Source organism: Caretta caretta, chromosome 8, assembly GCF_965140235.1.
Source record: "Caretta caretta isolate rCarCar2 chromosome 8, rCarCar1.hap1, whole genome shotgun sequence".
Lineage (NCBI taxonomy): Eukaryota > Metazoa > Chordata > Testudines > Cheloniidae > Caretta > Caretta caretta.
Window position 1 is genome coordinate 67,653,861 of NC_134213.1, and position 21,212 is coordinate 67,675,072.

The 21,212-nt window shown below is 42.1% G+C and overlaps 1 protein-coding gene across 8 annotated transcripts in view; it reads right to left on the reverse strand.

Annotated features, from left to right (window-relative positions):
• The window catches only part of NTNG1 (netrin G1), a 282,002-nt gene that overhangs the window by 69,399 nt on the left and 191,391 nt on the right, over window positions 1-21,212 (reverse strand). For all 8 annotated transcript variants that reach the window (XM_075131587.1, XM_048860784.2, XM_048860783.2 and 5 more), the window contains one exon: window positions 5,840-6,012. In XM_075131587.1, the coding sequence (XP_074987688.1) occupies window positions 5,840-6,012 (173 nt within the window). The remainder of the gene's footprint in view (window positions 1-5,839; window positions 6,013-21,212) is intronic.

The window sequence follows — 21,212 nt, forward strand, 5'->3', positions numbered from 1 at the left end:
CCAAGCAGTCAGTTCAGAGATGTTAAATTCCACATCTGATGCTTTGCTAGAATATCTGTACTGCAGCATGACCTGGCAGTGAGTCTTTTTTCCTTTTTCAAGTGCCCTGCTGAGGTATGATTACAGCATCATAACTTCAGCATCAATTTTAGAAACTACAAATTTCCTAGTGATTGAAAATCCTGAGATGCTGTAAGAAACTAGCCTCTTCTAATCCTCCAAGGGGACTGATTAATTATGATCATGTGTTTTCAAATGTCTGTTGACCCAGAGGACTACACACAGCAAATTTCTCAGGAAACCTGGCTTATCCATTTCCCTGTAACAGCCCTAGAACTCCTGCTTCTGTAAAAATTGCATTTGTTTGCTTTAGAAAGTCACAATTTTTTAATTCACTGCAAGAGAATGGTGTATGTGAGGATTATCACTTATTCTGTGTCTATGCTCCTCCAAGCAATATCACTAGAAATGTGGCTCTTTCATTTGAACAGGCATGAGAAAATAGTTGATCAATGTTTTAAAACATAGGCCCTTTTCCCTTGGTAGTTCAGTCTCTCAGGCCCAGTCTTTCAGTCTCTATATGTAGGAAGCTCCTACTGAGGTTAATGGGAGTTTTGGGTGTGTAGAGGCATGCCTGGGCATACTTTATTTCTAAGAAAGCACAATGCATTAAGAACTTTTGGGAGCCACAAAGAAAACACAACCCATCCTAGGACTCTTAATAATTTGTGCAACAGTCACCTTGCTTTCTTGTGCTAGAATTTAGTGACTGTGCCAAAGTAGTTTCATTGCTGCAGTTTATTTTAAACAGATTTGTTTCAAGTCAGTCAGTGAAACTGAAGTATTCCATCTCCCAACAGTAGGTGTCACTATAACTATCACTATAACTATCAAAAACAACTGCAAAGGGTTAGTGGACAGGAATAGTGCATTAGAATAATTTTGCAAGTCACACTTCTTAAAAATATAGCAAATGTTACTTACAGTGTATCGTTTTTCAAGTGTGAATCTGGAACCTTTTATTAACCACTAAAGTTGATGTCTAATATGAGGGAAGGCAGTTAATCAGCTGCAGGTTATCCTGACATTTCTCTTTCCCTGAATGCCTGAGCTCAAATACACTGCCATTTATTTTCTTTTCCCTTCATCAGGTCTCCCAGCGTCAGTCTGTGGCTTACTACCTGCTCTAAGTCCTCATGAGCTAGCCAAGTTCAGTAAGTTGTACATAGTGAGAACAACAGGAAGCACTGCTATTTTGTAACATTTTACCCCACTTACCTCATCTTTCCTGCCTATCATGGATCTATCATCATTGTACAACACTGCCCTTCAAGCAGGAGTGGTCCCATACTTCATATCAGTATCATACCACAGAGGCTTCTTCCAACCTACAGATGGAAGTAGCATCTCTTTAGAAAGCTACTTCCAGTCACTTGAGCCAACCTCACATACTAACTTCAGTGAAGCTAATTTAGCTTTGACAAGGAATAGGGATAGGATCTCTCTCTAATTGCGGGCATGCATGAGCAAGATGGGTAGCTATTTAGGGACATGACTAGGAATCCTGCTAATATACAAACTCTTGGCCCCCTTCACTCATATCACTCCTTTAAAATGGCACTATATCATCATATTTTAATAAGAATGGGTGCCAAACAGATGAGTCTGGATGACAAATCAGCATAATATCTCAAGTGTCATATCTCCTGCCAAAACCCCTCTGTGTGACAGCTGTGCCACATTACAAGTAAAAAGAGTTATGAGGCAGAGTAGGATTAAGGAAGTATTGCTGAGATCCAGGTCCTATTGTCAGAGAGAGTCCCAATGCAGATATAATTTAGCAAGCTGCTTATGGCTGGCTGGATGGCTGTTGCCTGGGAAGGAACCTAGGTCCATGTTGTCCTGATCAATCCCTCATTTCATGTCATGGTATGACCTGGGAGAAGGACTGGCAGAAGTTGGGAGATGTGTCCGGACTGTTTGGTGCAGTTTATTCGCTGATGGGATAAATTTTGGTGAATGGGAGCCCAAAATAGTCTTAGATACCTACTTTGCTCAGTTGAATAGTGATAACACCTGAATGTGAAAGAAAACCTAAACAACTGGAGAAAGAAAAGACCAATGGCTGTCAGACATTTGTGGCTGATGACTAGAAAAGCTATTCTATAGCAGGCATGTGGGAAATCCAGTAAGATCACTTGGAGTGTCAAAACCTGTTACATAACAAAACTGCCTATGGCATGTGACAGCATCAGGAGACACATTTAATCACAAAAGAGTCAACAAGATGGAACTTGAAATGTTAAGCAGCAGTCAAATACAGAGTTATCCGTCATTCCTGTAAGTGATGGACTATCCCAGGGGTCTCAAACACGCGGCCCGTGAGTTATTTTCTGCAGCCCGCCAGCTCCCTGTGCCCCCCCACCCCCAGCATTTACCTAGAGCAGCTCCGGCCAGCCCGGTGTGCACCGGGGGCAAGGGCAGGCTCCCTGCCCGCCTGCCTGCACTGCCCCCGTGCTGCTCAGGGAAGTGGCTGGGACTTGGTGGGGGGGGCACAGGGGACTGTGTGTAGCCCTGGCCGCTCCTCCAGGTCCCCCAGTGCGCACCAGGCTGTAGCCCGCCCCCCGAACCCCTTCTGTACCCCAACCCCCTGCCACACCCCACACCCCTACTGCACCCTGACCCCCTGCCCTGAGCCCCCTGCTGCACCCCGACCCCCTGCCGCACTCCACCTGCACTCGGACCCCCTGCCCTGAGCCCCCTGCTGCACCCCTCCTGCACCCCGACCCCCTGCCATGAGCCCTCTGCCGCACCCTGCACCCCTCCTGCACCCCCTGGGGACAGGGAGGGAGCAGAGTTGGGGTGGGGATATCAGGGAAGGGGTTGGAATGGGGACAGGGAAGAGGTGGGGCAGGGGCAGGGCCTCATGGAAGGGGTGAAGTGGGGGCAGGGGAGGGGGGGTCAGTGATACGGCCCTCGAGCCAATGTACTAGTCCTCATGGGGCCCTTGTGGTCATTTGAGTTTGGACCCCTGGACTATCCAATGCCCTTTCACAAGGAACAAAAGCAAAGAGGGGAAATATTTTGCTCAATCATGAAAAAAACCCAATTGATGATAATAAGAACATAGGAAACAGGATTATCCCGAAGTTCTGACTATGGCTGGTGTAGATTGATCAATTAAGTTTCATGAACAAAAGCTGGCTGTGATGGTTTCAGCAGTAGAGCTAAGTGAAAGACAGCAGTTTTGTTTCATGATGGATTTAGAGATTTTCAACTTTGCATTTGTTCCAAATTGGAGCAAAGATTTTAAAAAAATTAAATTCTCTTCAAAGGAAAATTCCATTTTTTTCATTTCTAGCCCTTCAAAACATTTCATTTCAATTTTAACTTTTAAATTTTGTAATATATACTAATAATTCAAAATTAAAAAAAATCAAAACAAAAGATGCAAATGTTTTGGTCTGAAAATATCAGCACAGGATTTTTTGATACCGGTGGAACTTTTCTGTTGGAATTTTTGGGACTTTTTTTTCCAAATACAATTCTGGTGAAATTGACCCAATTTCAAGAAACATTTTGATGTAACCACCCATTCTTATGGAATATGATTCCATCAAAGTTTCTCCAACCAGTGCTAGTCAGCAGTCGATACCAAGTGCCAATGCCATTGTTTTGCAGGCACTTGATGTACGATTACATAAATGGTACAGGAAATATGGAGGTAGAGGGAACATTGATTTCACACTCTGATGTATTTTACCCCTAGACCTCAAGCACAGCAAGTTTTGTATGGAGTTGGGATGCTGAATGAAGCCAGTAGAGAGTCTGTGATCAGAAACTGTGGTCTCAAAATTTTTGCCGGACATAGCTAGACCGTCACTTTTTCTACAACATGGAAAAAAAGAGAATACTCTTACAAAGTACCCCTCCCCTTTTCTTTTTGAAGGTTCATTTTTTCTACCTGGTAAGAATTTTTTCATAATTTCATGCCCCCAAACTTCATGGTCTATTACTCTCAGGACTTGATATGGTCCTGCTTCCTGTGATACCCATTTTTGAGTTTTTATTCCTCCCTACTGCTGCTTTGAAGTGTTAGATAACATTCAAAGCATTGCACATTGCTGCTGGTTTTTAAACTTTTCGTTCAACTGCAGTACATACCCCTGTTTCTTCTAAATAATTTTTCAGTGAATGGTTATATTCGAAAACCAGCTTTTTGCTTTTAATCAGGGCGAAATGCCAGCCTTTTTTCTAAAGCAGCTAGTAAGTGCGGTCCAAAAGGTTGGATGATTTTGTTTCAGTTTATTTCTTTTCCTCATAGGGATTTAGGTGCATAACTTGAATTAGAGGAATCTGAATTATTGTCTATTTCCAGCATGCATAAATAGAATAGATACCTGTATTTTTGTTTTCATGCCCTTTTCTCAGGATTGCACCCTTGGGGCCATATCCTGTCTACAATCTGTGCACGTGGCTCTCAGTAACATCAAGCAAATAGGAGTAGATGGCCTATAAAGTTGTATTGTAATGGTGGTTAAGCATCTTACATGGGCAATTATGCCAGTGTTGAGCTAGGAGTTAGCTAGAAATATACAGACACAACTGCTCTTGTTCTGCCTTCACTGCCTATATTCTGGCAATCCCACACAAATCAAAGTGGTTGCATGAGTATCAAGGAATCTGGATTTCAAGCAGAGAACATAGCTCAAAATCTGAAATTTTCCTACACAGTGCTTAAAACCTATTATTACACCCACCAAGTTCACAAAGACTTGGTCTGAAGTTTAACCTTAAAAAAAGGCTGACCGCACTAGCCAGGGTGTATTTGTATGGATCTGTAGGCAATGGGAACACCCAGCCCTCCCCCGCCCCTCACTGCTGGGTGCAGGAAGTGGTTCCAATGTGAGGTCTCTATAACCCAAACTGGCTGCCATAGGCCAAGAGCACAATGATGCTCCATGAGTGGGTACGCTTCCATCATGTCTCACATGATGTATAGTTCCCCTTATCTCATCTCTCCTACCTCCTACATGAAGGAGGAGAACAGTTTGCGGCTTCGGCTTCCAGCCCGAATCCCTGGGCAGGGATTCATGGAAAGCGTTATTGCCCTCATGCCTTCCAGGTTTGTAGTACTGGGGACATTGGTTTCCAGCTGAAATCTGCACTGATACAGTCCTGCTGGGTAGTTTGGGGAGTGATTCCTCATTGGTTAAGGGTTTTCAATAAAGTTGTGATCTTCAAATTGCATGATACTATGGCATACTTCTCTTATTGTATCCGTGTCTACATCAAAATTCTTGAAGAAATTGCTTTATGAAAACATCTGCCCTATTCACAACACAACAACAATCCAAAATCCCCAACCCTGTCATTTCAATTATTTTCTACATATTTGGGGAAAAATTCTTTCCAGTTTGCACTGTGGATGTCCTACCCTTCACATGATCTCTAATGGAAATCCCATGCATTGAAATAGAGTGGAGAACATGCAACAAAGATGGGGCCACAGTTCGGGCACCAGTTCCCCCCATTTTTAGGGTGCTTCCGCCACACTTGATAGCACTTAATTTTATTGTAGGGGGCCAAGTTCTGCCCTGGAATGTAAACACACCATTCTCATGCTGAGTTATTTATGTGCATATAAGGGCAGAGTTTAACCCATACTTGCAATTAAATGTTTTTATCTTTCCATCAAATTATAGACATAGATTTGTTTCACATTTGGGTCCCAAATGAATGACAAACTTTGGCTAGCACTATTTTTTCCCCCTCAAATATATGGACCAGAATTATAATTATGATGATGTATAGAGCCTTGTTGTACAAAACTACTCACAGATATTTGCTGTGCCCTTAGGAATAGGCAGATATGAGCCAGGACTCCAAGGTCGACCCTGATAATTCTTCTTGCATTTCCCGCAGTCTGGGCCTGTAGTATTGTGCTCACATTCACAAAACAATTTTTTGTTTTCTTCTTTACAGCCAATGGCATGAAGGTTACACTTGCACCTATCAGAGAAAAGGTAGGGTGTTATGTCAGACTACTGAGATCCTACTAAAATACTCCTTATGGCAGGGGTGGCCAACCTGAGCCTGAGAAGGAGCCAGTATTTATCAATGTACATTGCCAAAGAGCCACAGTAATACGTCAGCAGCCCCACAGATCAGCACCTCCCCCCTCCCTCCCCGCACCTCCCGATCAACTGTTTTGTGACATGCAGGAGGCTCTGTGGGGGAGCGAGGAGGAGCGAGGGCACGGCAGGCTGAGGGGAGGGGGCTAGAAGGGGTGGAGTGGGGGCAGGGCCTGTGGCAGAGCTAGGGGTTGAGCAGTGAGCACCCCCGGCACATTGGAAAGCTGGCGCCTGTAGCTCCAGTCCCGGAGTTGGTGCCTATACAAGGAGCCGCATATTCACTTCTGAAAAGCCGCATGTGCCTCTGGAGCCACAGGTTGGCTTATGGCAACCAATATATTTCTCTCTAACTTTGCGGTGTTATTGTTTTAACATGTCTCCAAAGAAATCTATCCAGCTTAAATTGGTTTCATGCATAAATGCCACATTGTGGTATCCTGCTGTTCGGCAGCATTTTGACAGCTTCACCTGAACTCCAAGGAGCTGATCTCCTCTTATTTACACCAGTTTTACACTGGTGTAGTTCCACTGAAATCAATGGAGTTACTTCTAATTTTCACTGATCTGTCACCCTGCAAAGAGTTCAGTGGGACTAGTCACAGGGATAAAATTAGTCATGTGCTTCCATCTTGGCAGGGTCTGGCCCAAAGTGAAATCAACGTCACATCCCAAGCTCAGGTTTCCCGTTAAATGTACTCGACGACACCCCACTCTTTCTTAACAAGGAACAGTTATACAGTAAATGCACACACTTTTTAGGTGTATTTTATTATACATACAACCAATAAAATAGTGCTTTAAAGGTACCAGAGACGCCAGAAAAACTGTTCTCAGAAAGCTAGTGTGAATTCCTTGCCTAGGTTCTGAAACACAGATTCAGAAGATGATAAATTAGTAATTAGAAGTCTCCAGGAAATAAGCCCAATTACTCTGAAAGAAAATGTTTACACAAAACAAGAAGTACTGCATTACATACATTTGGAAAACTTTTGCTAAGGTCCTGCTTTTTTGGCTGTGGATAAGATAGAGATATATAGTAGGTACCAACGGATATGCAATGTCCACAAAAATATGTTACCCACATCATATTTGAATGTAAAATTGCAGAAGCCAACTTATTTGCTGAAGAGGCAGGTTATTACTTTGTATTGTACCAAGCACTGCCCAATTGCTCAGAAAGGACAATTAATCTGACACCTTAATTTGACAAAATTATAGCACCTGAAGGGAAGAAAAAATAATTTGGTAAAAGTATTTTTTTTTCAAAATGGGAAATAAAATAACCGCAATTCTTATCAAAACCATTACATGAATCAGAATTTGAATGTACATTGTTTTAAAAATAGTTGGGGTATTTTCAGGAATGGAAAAAGCTAGGTTCAGAGACACTAAGGCATCGTTATTTCTTTCCAGTAGTTGTCAGAAATGGGTAAAATATCCTTGTTATTGGTCCTGGAAAGGAAACTAGTATTTAGCAACTCTGGTTCTTTGTTTTCCTAATGATTATAAATCCAGTGATTTAAAAGGTTCTCATGTGGGCATTTGTTACCTGTTCCATACAGTGCCCAGTAATTAGAGCAAAGCAGCACATGGAATAGCCAAGATTTTTAGCAAGTGCAAATGAACAGCTGCCAAGCTAACTTCCATTTAAAAGGAATATGACCTGAAGCAAGTGGCCATACACACACATATCCCCAGGGTAAAACAAACTTGCAGTTGCCTTAAGTGGCAGCTGGAGAAAAGCCACTAGAATTTGCAATACAGAAGATGCTGTATGCATTCTACTCACTATTAGAAAGGAGACATGAATTGCTTGTTATTTAAACAATGCTCACTCTAGCTGGAAATATAATCAACACCTTTTAAATTAAAATTTGCAAAAAAATCTTTTTTTAAACGACTGAAAAAAAAAAAAGAGAGACTCTGTTAAGCAAACAGTATTTAATTAGGTATGAGCTGTGTCCTGCATATACATACTGCAGTGAATTACTTGTAGTGCTAATTTGCTTAAAGGACCATTTTTCATACAACATTAGCACCTTTCTTTGATGGTGTGCTCTATATATGTACTATATCCAAAATTGCTATGTTAAAGGAATGTTTAGGTTACAAAGTCAAGCATTCAAGAGATAGGAAATGCTGTGTAGCCTTAATTTGGCCCTTTGCGTATAAGCATTACGATAGAGTCTTTAATGACATACTGTTACTCCACAAAATTCCTGCCTCTTTCAGTGAATGAGCAGTTATTAAATATTTTTTATTCATCTCATTCAGTGTATGGCCCCAGGGCTTATTTAATGCACACCATCCAGCCCCTGTAGTGAATACAAAATTATGCATTTCCTTTTCCACAAAATTATGCATGGATAATTCTGTGGTGCTCTTTCCATAGTATCTGAGTGCTTCACAGACACTAATGAATTTACCTTCATGACATTCCTCTGAAATAAAGAAGTATTATTATCATCCCCATTTCACAGATGGGGAACTGAAGTACAGAAATATTAAGGCCAAAATTGTCAAAAGTGTCCACTAATTGTTGGGTGGCCAATCTGAGCCTACCTATGAACTGATTTTTTAGAGTACTTAGCATTTTTATAGCACTTACATGTTCATGGCACAGCTCCAACTGACTTTAGTTACAGTTGTGAGTGCTCAGCACTTCTGCAAATCTGGCCTTAGGTATCTCACACTGGGTTCCCAGGCAATAAGGAACACACAAGTATGGGGCAACTTTGAATATTTTAATTTAAGTGACTAGCCCAGCACACACAGGAACTCTGGCAAAGGCAAGGATAGTGCGGCATTCAACTGCCCTAACCATAAGACCATCTTTTCTCTTCCTGCAATTCCCTACCACAGTGTTTCCCAAACTTGGGACGCCGCTTGTTCAGGGCAAGCCCCTACCGGGCCAGGCTGGTTTGTTTACCTACTGCGTCTGCAGTGGGAGCCGCGATCGGCCGAACCTGCAGAAGCGGCAGGTAAACAAACTGGCTCGGCCCGCCAGGGGCTTTCCCTGAACAAACTGCGTCCCAAGTTTGGGAAACACTGCCCTACCTCTTTCATTGCACATCTTACAACTCCAGCCCACCACCTCTTTTTCTGACAAGCCTCCAGCTCTTACTAACTCCCTCATGCACAGTGTTGGACAACCTTAACTATACGTGATATTACAATCTCTGCCATATATATGTGCCAGATACAAATTGTCAATGGAACTATGCAGATTTACACCAGCTGAGAATCTGTCCAGTGCATGTGTTTGAAACCCTGGTGGTATAATCACCCACAAAATAACAATATAATAATGTAGCACCTACATATGAAAGAAAATCTCAGACAAGCACCAAATGATTAGAGGAAAAGGAAGAAAGAAGAATAGAAAATAGGAAGAGAGAGAGTAAAATTCTAGGATCAGTAATTCTAACTGGATTACAGAAGCAGCAACAAATTTGAATGTTGAATGACTGGAAATGAAAACTGTCTCAAGAGTGCTGAGGGGGCTGAGTGAATATATGGGGGCAGAGCGGAGACAGACATAAAGACCTGTGATTCAGATAACATTGATAATTAAACATAAAGCGTAGGCAATGCTGAGGAATCCTGAAAACCACAGTTATTCAGACATAACTGTCTACAGTTCCCTTGAAGAAGACTGCAAGGAACAAGAAGTGGCTAATGTGACTTCATGAAGGATTACTTAAAGATCAGAGATAAAAACAACAACAACTGGTATTATAAAAGCAAGAGTCAAAAAGATGAATACTTAGAAACAGTTAAGGCTTGCAGGAAAAGGAGAAAGGCTGCAAAAAAAAAAAATAAAAAAAAAAAGAGAGAGATGAGTTAGTGCTCAGAGGATAGCCCAAGTGAAATACAGGAACAACTATCACATGAAAAAGATCACCACCTCATCTAGAGAATAAAGGAATCATGACTGCAATAAGCAGCAATATGTTTATAAAGGATAAATCTTGTCAGAAAAAACGGACTGCTTTTCCTGACAAAAAGATACCATAAATATGAAGGGGATGCAGCAAGCATAGCATATTTGGATTGTAGAAAATACTTTCTGGTACACTTTCACGTGATTGGAAAACTAGCTGAAAAACTGTACCAGAAACAAAAGATAAAGGGCTTGTCTACCCAGCCCCACATTGTGAACTACTGGGGTGTGAACTGCGGCTGCACTAAACTTTTGCGCTATAACTGCCCTGTGTAGACTCTGCTAGCAAGAACTACAAGGTATGTTGTTTGCATTAATGTAGTCCTGTTTGAAACTGGACTTCGTTATCACAAATTAGGTATCTTTGAGTTTGTGCTAACAGGATCTACACAGGACTTTACAACACAACGCTTTTGTGCTGCACTGCAGGTCACAGCCCTGTAGTCCATGCTGTTGGGCCATGTAGACAAACCCAAAGACTAATGGCATTGTATTGCTCTGCGGAAGGATCTTTAATGAAGTACTATTGCAGGGATAATGTCAGTGTTGAGTCTGATCTTCTGAAACACCATTGTTAATGATCTAGAAATGGGACAAAACTGTGTGCTATGAAATCTGAAGAGGATACTAATTTGGGAGTAGTGAATATCAATGAAATCATACAACCTGGCCCAGAGAGTAGAAACACTGGAAGAAAAATAATAAATTGTGATTCAGATAATCTGAAAAACATAAATTCTGATTTATGCCAGTGTCACTCCATTGATTTCAGTGGAGTTACTCCTGGTTAACAACTAATGTGAGAAGCAGGCCCCTACTCAGTGAGACGGTGAAACCTAGATAGCAATAATACTAAAAGAGACCAAAATGTAATAGTGGGCAGCACATTAGACATGAGTTTTCAATATATTATGCTTACCAAAAAAAAAAAAAAAAGTGTAAAGTTGTGTGCTGTACACAGAGAAACATCACATTCTGGAGAAGTGCTGTATATTCTCTTTCTATATTGCTCTAGTGAGACTGCACTTGGAATCTTGCAGTTAGTTCTGGGCATTTCATAATGCATGCATTGATAAACTGCCGGGAATTCACAGAAGAGCAATAGGAAAGACTAGAGTGCTGGAAGGAGAGAAGGGAGGGTGAAAGTGTTTCTCAGGCCTACATTCTTCATGATTATTTGTACAGATACAGTTCACAGAATGTGTGAAGACATGTAATAGAAACTGGAAAGTCTTTTCCCATCCTGTTTACAAAGCAAGTGTTAGATGATTATAATAAAATTTTACATCTAGAGTTTTTTTAAGTCCAAAGAAATCCAAAGTGCTTCACAAACTTTTGTATATTCACATAACTTTTTATATACAGAAATCCATCTACCTCTGGCACACCATGCAATAATGTGTTTGGGTGTGTTGGGGAGAGGGACAGAGCGAACAAACAGAGGAGCTATCAGAATGTAGGTAAAATGCTGCAAATGGAAGAGGATATATCCAGTAACCTTGTCAGTTCACTGTACACCATGTAAGAATAAAGCAGATGTTAAAGGCAAAACATAAATCTCATACTGCATATATTTAAAATAAGAGGTTATGGCACGGTTTAATGCTTTCCCACATCTTCATAACCCTTCAATAAGCTATTCACCACTCCACCAGCAATTGGAAGAAAAAGGGGGAGAGAGAAGCCCCACGCTGGCTGTCTGCCCAAAGGGAGTGGTTTCATCTGTCTGTTACATCTGATGACAAAGCAGTTTTCCATGCTCTCTCTTTATCGGTCATTATGGCAGCCACCTTGTCAGAGCTGAGCCTGTGAAAGTGAATACCAACTCTCCACAACGTTTGTCTATATTTGGAAACTTACATCCTGATGTTTCTACAGCTCAGCTGATTTTCATCTTTCCAGACCAACCTGTGAGAATGTTTACTGCCTAAATGTCGTTTTAGGGCATACACAAGAATACAATTCTTTTCAATGTGCAGATTTAATTCTGAATAGCCAGAGATTGATATCACTGTCCAACACTATAAACTCCACTCTAATTGTGTAGGAGAACAAATTCGTTTTTCTGACCACTCGTCTTTGACAGACTCATTATTTTGTCATAAAGCAATTTCAAACAAATGATATTTTTGGCAGTTATATAAGGTGTAGGAAGCATTCTGGTGTGTTCAAGGAATAGCACTGCTTTAGTGGGAGAACGAAGCCTTGGCATCCTGAATTTCTCACAAATTCTATTTACATATAGACAACTGACATTAAAATGCTGTAAATATCACTGAGGTAATTGCTAACAGCATGCTGATTCACTTGCATGTAAGTGCCAACCAGCAGACTGGAGGTCACATGAGGGGATCATTCATGTCAACAAAAGAGAGAGAGGCTCTTTGATACATTTTTAATGACGAGCCATATGTTCCTCACTTAAACACATTTTTGGATCCTTCTATGTCATTGCCAAAGTTTAACAAATCAACTTAAAAACAACTTGCTATGCAAAATGAAGCATGCATAAAATGGATCTGCATCAGCCAGTTCTTCACCCCATGTATTCTGTCACCCAACCTTGAACTTGAACAGGATTCTGTGTAGAGCCCTTCTAATGCTACAACTCCAACCATGACAGAGACACTCCTTTACCCAGTTTCCACACAATTCCTTTATGTAGTATAGACAGGATATAAACAGTATCCTACAATGCTAAAGCTTTGAAGGCATTGTCTACATTAGGGAATTTTTACCAAAATGACTGGTTAGCAGCAGTGTGAGTCGTCATGTAGGCAACTCTCCAGCTCCAGCAGTCATTTACAGCACCTTGTTGGTTACACTTGCTCTGAAAAGGGTGAACCGACACCATGCTGAAGATGGCTGCCAGAGTCTGAGAGCCATTTATATGAATGCTGCCAAGGTTGCAAACAATGGGGCAATTTCAACAGTGTTAGCAACACTGGGCTTTTTGTTTCTGTACAACAATCTCTAACGTAGATGGGACTGGAAATTCATGTTGTAATGATGTAACAAGTTTCCCCCTGTCATGGATGAAGATGGAGTGTAGATGGGCTATCATTTTAGAGGAACACTGTCAATATATTTTTTTAAAAAAAGCTCCAAGTAGTTTCAGATAAACACCTGCACCTGAACTCTCTGCTATTTTACAATTACAGTTTTTTAAAAATTTTGTTTTATATTTTCTTCTCCTCTGTTGTGTGGAAAACTCAGGCTAACAACAATGGAAAGGAATGGTTACTTACTTTACAGTAATTGGAGTTCTTTGAGACGTGTGGTCCCTATCTGCATTCCATTGTAGGTATGCATATGTTCCATGCACCTGAGACTGTAAGATTCTTGCTAGCAGCATTTGTTGATCTGTGCCTGCGCCTCTCTCCTACTAGCTAGGTCATAAGGGACAACATGGATCAATCACCTCTCCAGTGTCATTCTACTACGAATTAACCTAGAATGAAACTGCAGCAGAGGAGTTAGAGGGCGGGTAGCAGAATACAGATAGGCACCACATGTCCTGAAGAACTCTAATTACTGTAAGGTTAGTAACCCTCATTTCTTCTTTGAGTGATGGCCCTTATGAGTCTCACTGTGCGTGACTCACAAGCAGTATTTATTGAGGAAGAGGGTGCAAAGACCCCTGCTGTACCACTGAATGGAGGACTGCTCTGCCAAAGGCTGCAGCAGGTGTAAAAGCTCGCACCAGGGCATAATGTCTCATGAAAGTGTGAACAGAGCCCTGTGTTAAAGAGTTTCCAGGAGAGGGACTTCTTAAAGGGAGGCTACTGATGCAGAGTGGGATCTAGATGAATGGGCCCTCAGCCCTTCTGGGAGAGGGGTTGCTGTTAACTCGTAATAGAGCAGGATGCAACCTGAAATCCATTTAAACAGTCTTTGGGATGAGATTGCTTCATCCCTGCTCTGCAAAGGATACATATAATCTAGGTGATTTCCTAAAAGATGTAGTCTCTGTAGGTGGAATGCCAATTCTTGAAGGACATCTGGAGAATGAAGCTTCTTATTCTCAGTATAGACCTGTAGTTTTGGGAAGATGACAGACAAGTGAATAGTCTGATTTACATGGAGTCCCAAGATCACACTGCGGGGTGAATTTTGGGTGTAATCTCAGGGAGACTTTGTCTCTATGGAAGACTATGTAAGGTGGACCAGCTATAAGAACTCCCAGCCCACCTACTCTTCTGGCTAACGTGCTGGTCACCAGAAAGGGAATTATCATCAATAGGTTGGCTAAAGAATGTATGGCTAAGGTGCAAGCAGAGTCTTCATTAACGCTGATAGGACTAGACTGTGGTCCAAAGTCAGGGTAAGTTTCAGTACTGGGGAAAGAGTTCTAATGATACTCTTTAGAAAATGGACTGTCACAGGATGGGTGAAGATGGAATGGTTGTCAACAGGGTGACTGGCACCGATAGCTATTAAATGCACCCATATGGAACTAAGATAAACCTGAAATCTTTAAGGAGAGGAGATATTTCAAGATGACAGGAATGTTGGAATCCTCTGGTATTATCCAACAATGTTGACATCAGATAGAAAATTTTTTCCACTTTAATGCAGTACTTTCTTGTGGATGCTTTCTTACTGTTATTAAGGATGAACTGAACTGCTCCTGAGCATGTCCTTCATAGATTCATCATCCTTTCAAATACCAGGCTGTTAGGTAGAGGGATGCCAGATTGGGATGCCTGATTTTTCCTTTGTCCTGGGTCAATAGGTCCAAGAAGAGTTGCATACAGATGCTTGGATGGATGTATCCAAAGATTGACCGCTTCTATACAAAAAGGGTCTTGCTCCCCTTTGTTTTTTGATGTAGAACACCATTGTCTGACTTGACTTGGACCTGCAGGATTTGAATGAATGGTGGGAATCATTAGCTGGCCTTATGGACTGCTTGCAGTTCCAGGAATTTTAGGTAGATCCAAGAATCTTGAGAAGTCCATGTCTGCTTTGCTACATGCTCATCTTGATGGGTGCTCCACCTTAGCAAGGAAGTGTCAGTTATCAGTCTCTTCTTGGGTAGTGAAGGAACAAAGGGGACCCCCAACTTGCACCTCTTTTCCCTGTTCTCCCACCATAAGAGGAAACCTTGCATTCTGTGAGGGAGCAAGACGAGTATATCTGCACTCTGTCTGCTAGGCATATATACTCTCCATAGCTAAGCCTATAGACAATGAAGGCAAAGTATTGCAAAGAGTGTCACATAGGTACAGGAAGCCATGTGACCCAAAAAGATCAGACATGAGTGGACCGAGATCTGTGGGCTTACCCAGCTCTGAGTAGCGAGCTCCTTCATGGATTGGAACCTGTCCTAAGGAAGGTATGCCTTGGCCTTGGTAGTGTCCAGGGTTCCCCGATACACTGTACAGGCAGAGTCCCAATGAGCATAGAAGATTGAGCAGTGATAGAGTTGATGTCTACACCTCCTGATGAGATTTTCCAGTCAGTAACCAGTCATGATGGAAGGGGAAAACTGATGTGTCCTGGCGGTGGAAGTGGGCTGCCATAGTTGGTAACACCTTTATGAAAAACCTTGGTGCTGCTGTATCCATAGTGGTCCTGACTGTCAGTGAATCTCAGGAATCTTCTGTGTGCACGATGGATGCCCATGTGGAATAGGCATTCTTCAGATTGATAACTGTGAACCAATCACTCTTGTTCAATGAGGGAATTATTGAGGTCAGGGTGACCTCTTGAATTTTAATCATCAGATAAAACATTCAGTGGCCTGAGATGTAAAATAGGTCTTCATCCTCCATTCTTTTGGGGGATGAGAAAGTATTTCAAGTAAAATTCTTTCCCCCTGTGTTGAGGAATATCGGTTCTATCACTCCCATATGGAACAGGGAGACTACTTCTTGATGGAACCTCCTCTCATCAGAGAGGTCTTTCAAGAGAAAGACGGGTTGGGAGGGGAAAGAGAGAAATTCTGTGGTGCAGCCAGTATAAGTGATCTCCTGGTTGATATGAGATGCCAAGTTTGGGATAAATGAGCTAGGCAGCCACCAAATTAGGTACTGGATTTCTGAACAGAGGGATGTGGTAGGGGGATATATTTGCAGCTCCTGAAGGTCCCATTAACAGTGTTTTCTAATGGAAATCTGGGATTGGAAGGAGGGCGAAGGGAGACATCCTGCTTGTCATGTTGCACCCTCTGTAGTTTCCTGGGTGGCTCATAACCCTTTTGATGATAAAAAGTTTGAAGGGCTGGTTGCCGCTTGTTGGGTTGAGATCTGTGGTATTTCCTCAGTGGCACTGGAGTGTAAATATCCATTGAGCAAAAGGTTGCCCTTGAGTTCTTTAGCAAATATAATGACTCATCTGACTTTTCACTGAACAGCCTGTTTCCCTCAAAGGGCAGATCCTTCACCATGGATTGGACTTCTTTGGGAACTCCGGAGGATTGAAACCATGATACCTGATGCATGACTATAGATGTCACCATCAAGCAGGAGGCTGTATCTACTGCATGTACTGAGGCCTGGATGGACGATCTAGCAAGCAATTTACCCTCCTCAATGAGTAATTTGAAATGCAGGCTATCCTCCTGTGAGTTCTGCCAATTTACTATAATTAATAAAAGCATTCTTCGACATTACTGCCTGATAGTTTGCTATGCAGAACTGTAAGCTGGTTGAAATAAAAATCTTTATCCAGAAAAGATCTAAGCATTTAGCTTCCTTATTGTACGAGGGTGGATATAGGCTGATATTGTCTGCCTCTTTCAATGACTGAATTACTAATGAATCTGGAGCAGTGTGTGTAAATAAAAATTTTACTCCTTTCGCTGGTACAAAGTATTTATCCATTCTTTTCAGAGTAGGGGGGCACATGGCTGTGCCAGACCTTCTTGGCCAGTTCTAAGATGGCCTCATTAATAGAAAATGCCACTTTGCTGGGTCTGGCACTTTAGAGAATGTACAGGAGTTTGAGGAGTGTCCTGCACTTCCTCCAGAGAGATTTGGAGGATCTGTGATCCTCCTTAGCAGGTCCTGAAATTGCCTATAGTCATCAAGTGGTAAAGATGGTCTCACAACTCCTTAACATGATGTGAAGGTATCGTCAATGAAGGAGGCGTGTGCTTCCATTTCTTTCTCACTAGTACTGGGATGGTCCTGCTCCTGTGGTTAATGACGGTTTCAGGGTGCTTTTACTTGTTAGACCTGGGAAATCGGCACCATGTTCTTCTGAGCTCCTGATACTCCCATAACTTGAGTGTGGAGTCTCACTCAACTTGGAAGTTATCGCAGAAGAGGTCCTCTTCTTGGAGGAGGACATGGAAGGGGATTTCTCTTGCTTCTTGTGAGAGTGTCTCCTATTTTCCTCATGTCCCTGTTTGGAGAGCTCCTTAGCTCTGCTCTTATCAGCCCCAGAACTGGAGATTACTGTGCTCAAAAAGGTGTTTTTGAGCACCTCTGCCTGTTGTATGGGAGAGTTGGGGCGCTCATGGGGCATGGTCAGATTGGGGCCTCATTGGTTGATTTATCAAGTGTCTCTGAAGTTTAGACTGATGGGCTTGACAGGATCAGCTTGGGAAGGATTGGCAAATAGTGCACTTCGAGGGGACATGAGCTACTCCAAAGTAGTAGAGGCACTTGAGGTGGTCATCACTGATCGGGAAAGCCTGGGGGCAGAAAACGTAGTTCTTGAATCCCGGGATCTTGGGCATGCTAGTCACCCCGTACAGGTTGGAGGGGTTTACATAGTGGCAGACCCTCCCAAGGCCCTAATTACTAAAACCTCACGTACCTAATTATCTAATAACTATCTAAAATTACCTAAAAGTTATTTACAAATATTTACAGATAGATGCAGAAGCAGCTAGCAAATGCTGCGGTCACTGAAGAGGTTTGGTCTCAGACCACAGGCAGTAGAAAGGAACTGAAAAGGTGGTTGGTCTGCATTGCTCCTTATGCCCTCTATTCGGTGCACAGACATGGATGAAAGGATGCTGCTAGTGAGAATCTTTTGGGGTCAGATGCATGGAGAGCCTGCACACCTAGAATGGAATATACATAGGGACATCACTTTAAAAAATTGACTATAGAGGGAAATAGTAAAACTGGCTATATATAAACACTGTCCAGTGCACAAGATACACAACCCAAACAACCACAGAAAATTATTCTTCCACTTATTCCTTCCCAGGAAGTAAAACATTTTCAGACAGTGGTTCATGTATACACAGAAACTCCACAAGCCTACTGAATAATATTATACGTTAAACCATAAGATTTCCCATGTCATGTAAAAAACAGCTCATCCTAATTTCCAAAGTTTACTCACTGTCTACATCGCTTTGCTATTAAAAGTAGATTTTGTAGGGATGAAAGTATAGAGCATATTACTGTTGTGATGGGGGAAGCATGTCGCAGGCTCATATTTTCCATGACTACTGGCTGCTCTGAGACATTCTTGCTTGTAAACACCATTGTGTAGTTTATTTACAGTGTTTTAATCCCTCTACTATCATAGAATCATAGAATATAAGGGTTGGAAGGGACCCCAGAAGGTCATCTAGTCCAACCCCCTGCTCAAAGCAGGACCAATTCCCAGTTAAATCATCCCAGCCAGGGCTTTGTCAAGCCTGACCTTAAAAACCTCTAAGGAAGGAGATTCTACCACCTCCCTAGGTAACGCATTCCAGTGTTTCACCACCCTCTTAGTGAAAAAGTTTCTCCTAATATCCAATCTAAACCTCCCCCACTGCAGCTTGAGACCATTACTCCTCGTTCTGTCATCTGATACCATTGAGAACAGTCTAGAGCCATCCTCTTTGGAACCCCCTTTCAGGTAGTTGAAAGCAGCTATCAAATCCCCCCTCATTCTTCTCTTCTGCAGGCTAAACAATCCCAGCTCCCTCAGCCTCTCCTCATAACTCATGTGTTCCAGACCCCTAATCATTTTTGTTGCCCTTCGCTGGACTCTCTCCAATTTATCCACATCCTTCTTGAAGTGTGGGGCCCAAAACTGGACACAGTACTCCAGATGAGGCCTCACCAATGTCGAATAGAGGGGAACGATCACGTCCCTCGATCTGCTCGCTATGCCCCTACTTATACATCCCAAAATGCCATTGGCCTTCTTGGCAACAAGGGCACACTGCTGACTCATATCCAGCTTCTCGTCCACTGTCACCCCTAGGTCCTTTTCCGCAGAACTGCTGCCTAGCCATTCGGTCCCTAGTCTGTAGCTGTGCATTGGGTTCTTCCGTCCTAAGTGCAGGACCCTGCACTTATCCTTATTGAACCTCATCAGATTTCTTTTGGCCCAATCCTCCAATTTGTCTAGGTCCTTCTGTATCCTATCCCTCCCCTCCAGCGTATCTACCACTCCTCCCAGTTTAGTATCATCCGCAAATTTGCTGAGAGTGCAATCCACACCATCCTCCAGATCATTTATGAAGATATTGAACAAAACCGGCCCCAGGACCGACCCTTGGGGCACTCCACTTGATACCGGCTGCCAACTAGACATGGAGCCATTGATAACTACCCGTTGAGCCCGACAATCTAGCCAGCTTTCTACCCACCTTGTAGTGCATTCATATACTATACATATATACTAATATATACTAATATATAGCAGTGCCTCCACACTTTTACACGGTATCTCAATGTTCTAACCCCTTCTCCAAAAGGGGAGGGGAAGTAAGGTACCTCTACTCAGAGGACTCTCTTTGTCAGGCTCTCCTAGCCTTTTGTCTCTCTATTTCTCTCCTTCTCTTCCCCCCAAGCCCACCTTCCTGTGCCCTTTTATAAAGCTTCCCTGTTAATGGGCTAATTGGCTCATTGACTCACTAGCCTCAATCTGTCCTGGTACACCTCTGTCCACTTAGGCCTTTTCCAGAGGAACCTAATTAGTACTAATAGTGACCAGAGTGCCGGCTCAAGTGCTCGCCCGCAGCACTTTGTAACAACTGTGAAGAAATAAAATCATCTTTGACCAATTTACACATAACTTTTGGAGAGAAACTGGGTAAGACAATGGGAACACAGAGATAAAAGAGGCAACAAGATAATTCCTGCAATCTACACTGCCGCTGCTCACTTCAGGACCAGTCAATCTGAGGACGTTCTGAGCTCAAAGGCTCAAAACAACTACGGACAATTGGCAATCAGCAAATGACCCTGGTGGTCGTCTGCTGTAAGGACAAGTCTTGTGAACTACTGTACTCCAAATCATTTGAGTTAAAAAGCCAATTTGGGCTATTCACTATTTTCAGAACCAAAGGAATGTCTCAGGGGCAAATTCAGACCTGGTGTAAGAGGTGCAACTTCTATTAAGTCAATGGAACTTAAGTTCCAACAAGTTCAGCAGTTCTGAACTTGACCTTTGTGGTCATATAACCCATTGTTTAAAAATAGCCATATTTAAAGATCTGTAATAAATGCAGGCTATTTTTATAAATAGATTTGGAAAAGTGGGTCTTTATATATATATATAAGCTCTTCCATGTCCCCTTGCCTGAATGCACTTAAAGTATTAGAATCTCTCCCCTTAAAAGTGAAGTTCTTGGTAGAAAGGGTCTGCATCCACAACTAAAGAAAAAATTGTTTCACTAATAATAAATATAACTTTATATATAGAGATATATTATTCTTTCATTTGCAAAGCAAGGACTAATGTTGGATCAGCTTTTTAAGCTTCTTAAATCTGTAAGTAGCTTTGTGGCTGAAAAAGAAGTTTAACCTGTGCTCAATAATCCTACTGCACCTTAGTACAGTACCTTAGAATCCAGTGATTTACAGAAGCCTCTTCAATCTTATTCTTTACTGCTTAGTTTTCACTGCTAAATTTGGGTGAAAATTGAATTAAATTTCCACAGGCAGTATGGAAAATTGGGGAAAATAGCTTTTTCCTGATTTCCCCTCGGTGGAGTTTAATATATCTAGCAGGGAACATATAACCCAGGCAAAGGGAGCGTACTTCCCTTTCTTGGTGGCCTACTTTTAACTAGTTTGGAGAGCTCGAAATTTTACAAATAAAATCCCAAAGGGCAAGCACGATCCACTTTACTTCATGAGTAAAACTACTCCTGGGCCTCCTATAGCTAAAAAGGTGATTCTGAAATAAAACTTAATGGAAACTGAGTTGCTGCACCTGATTCAGATTCA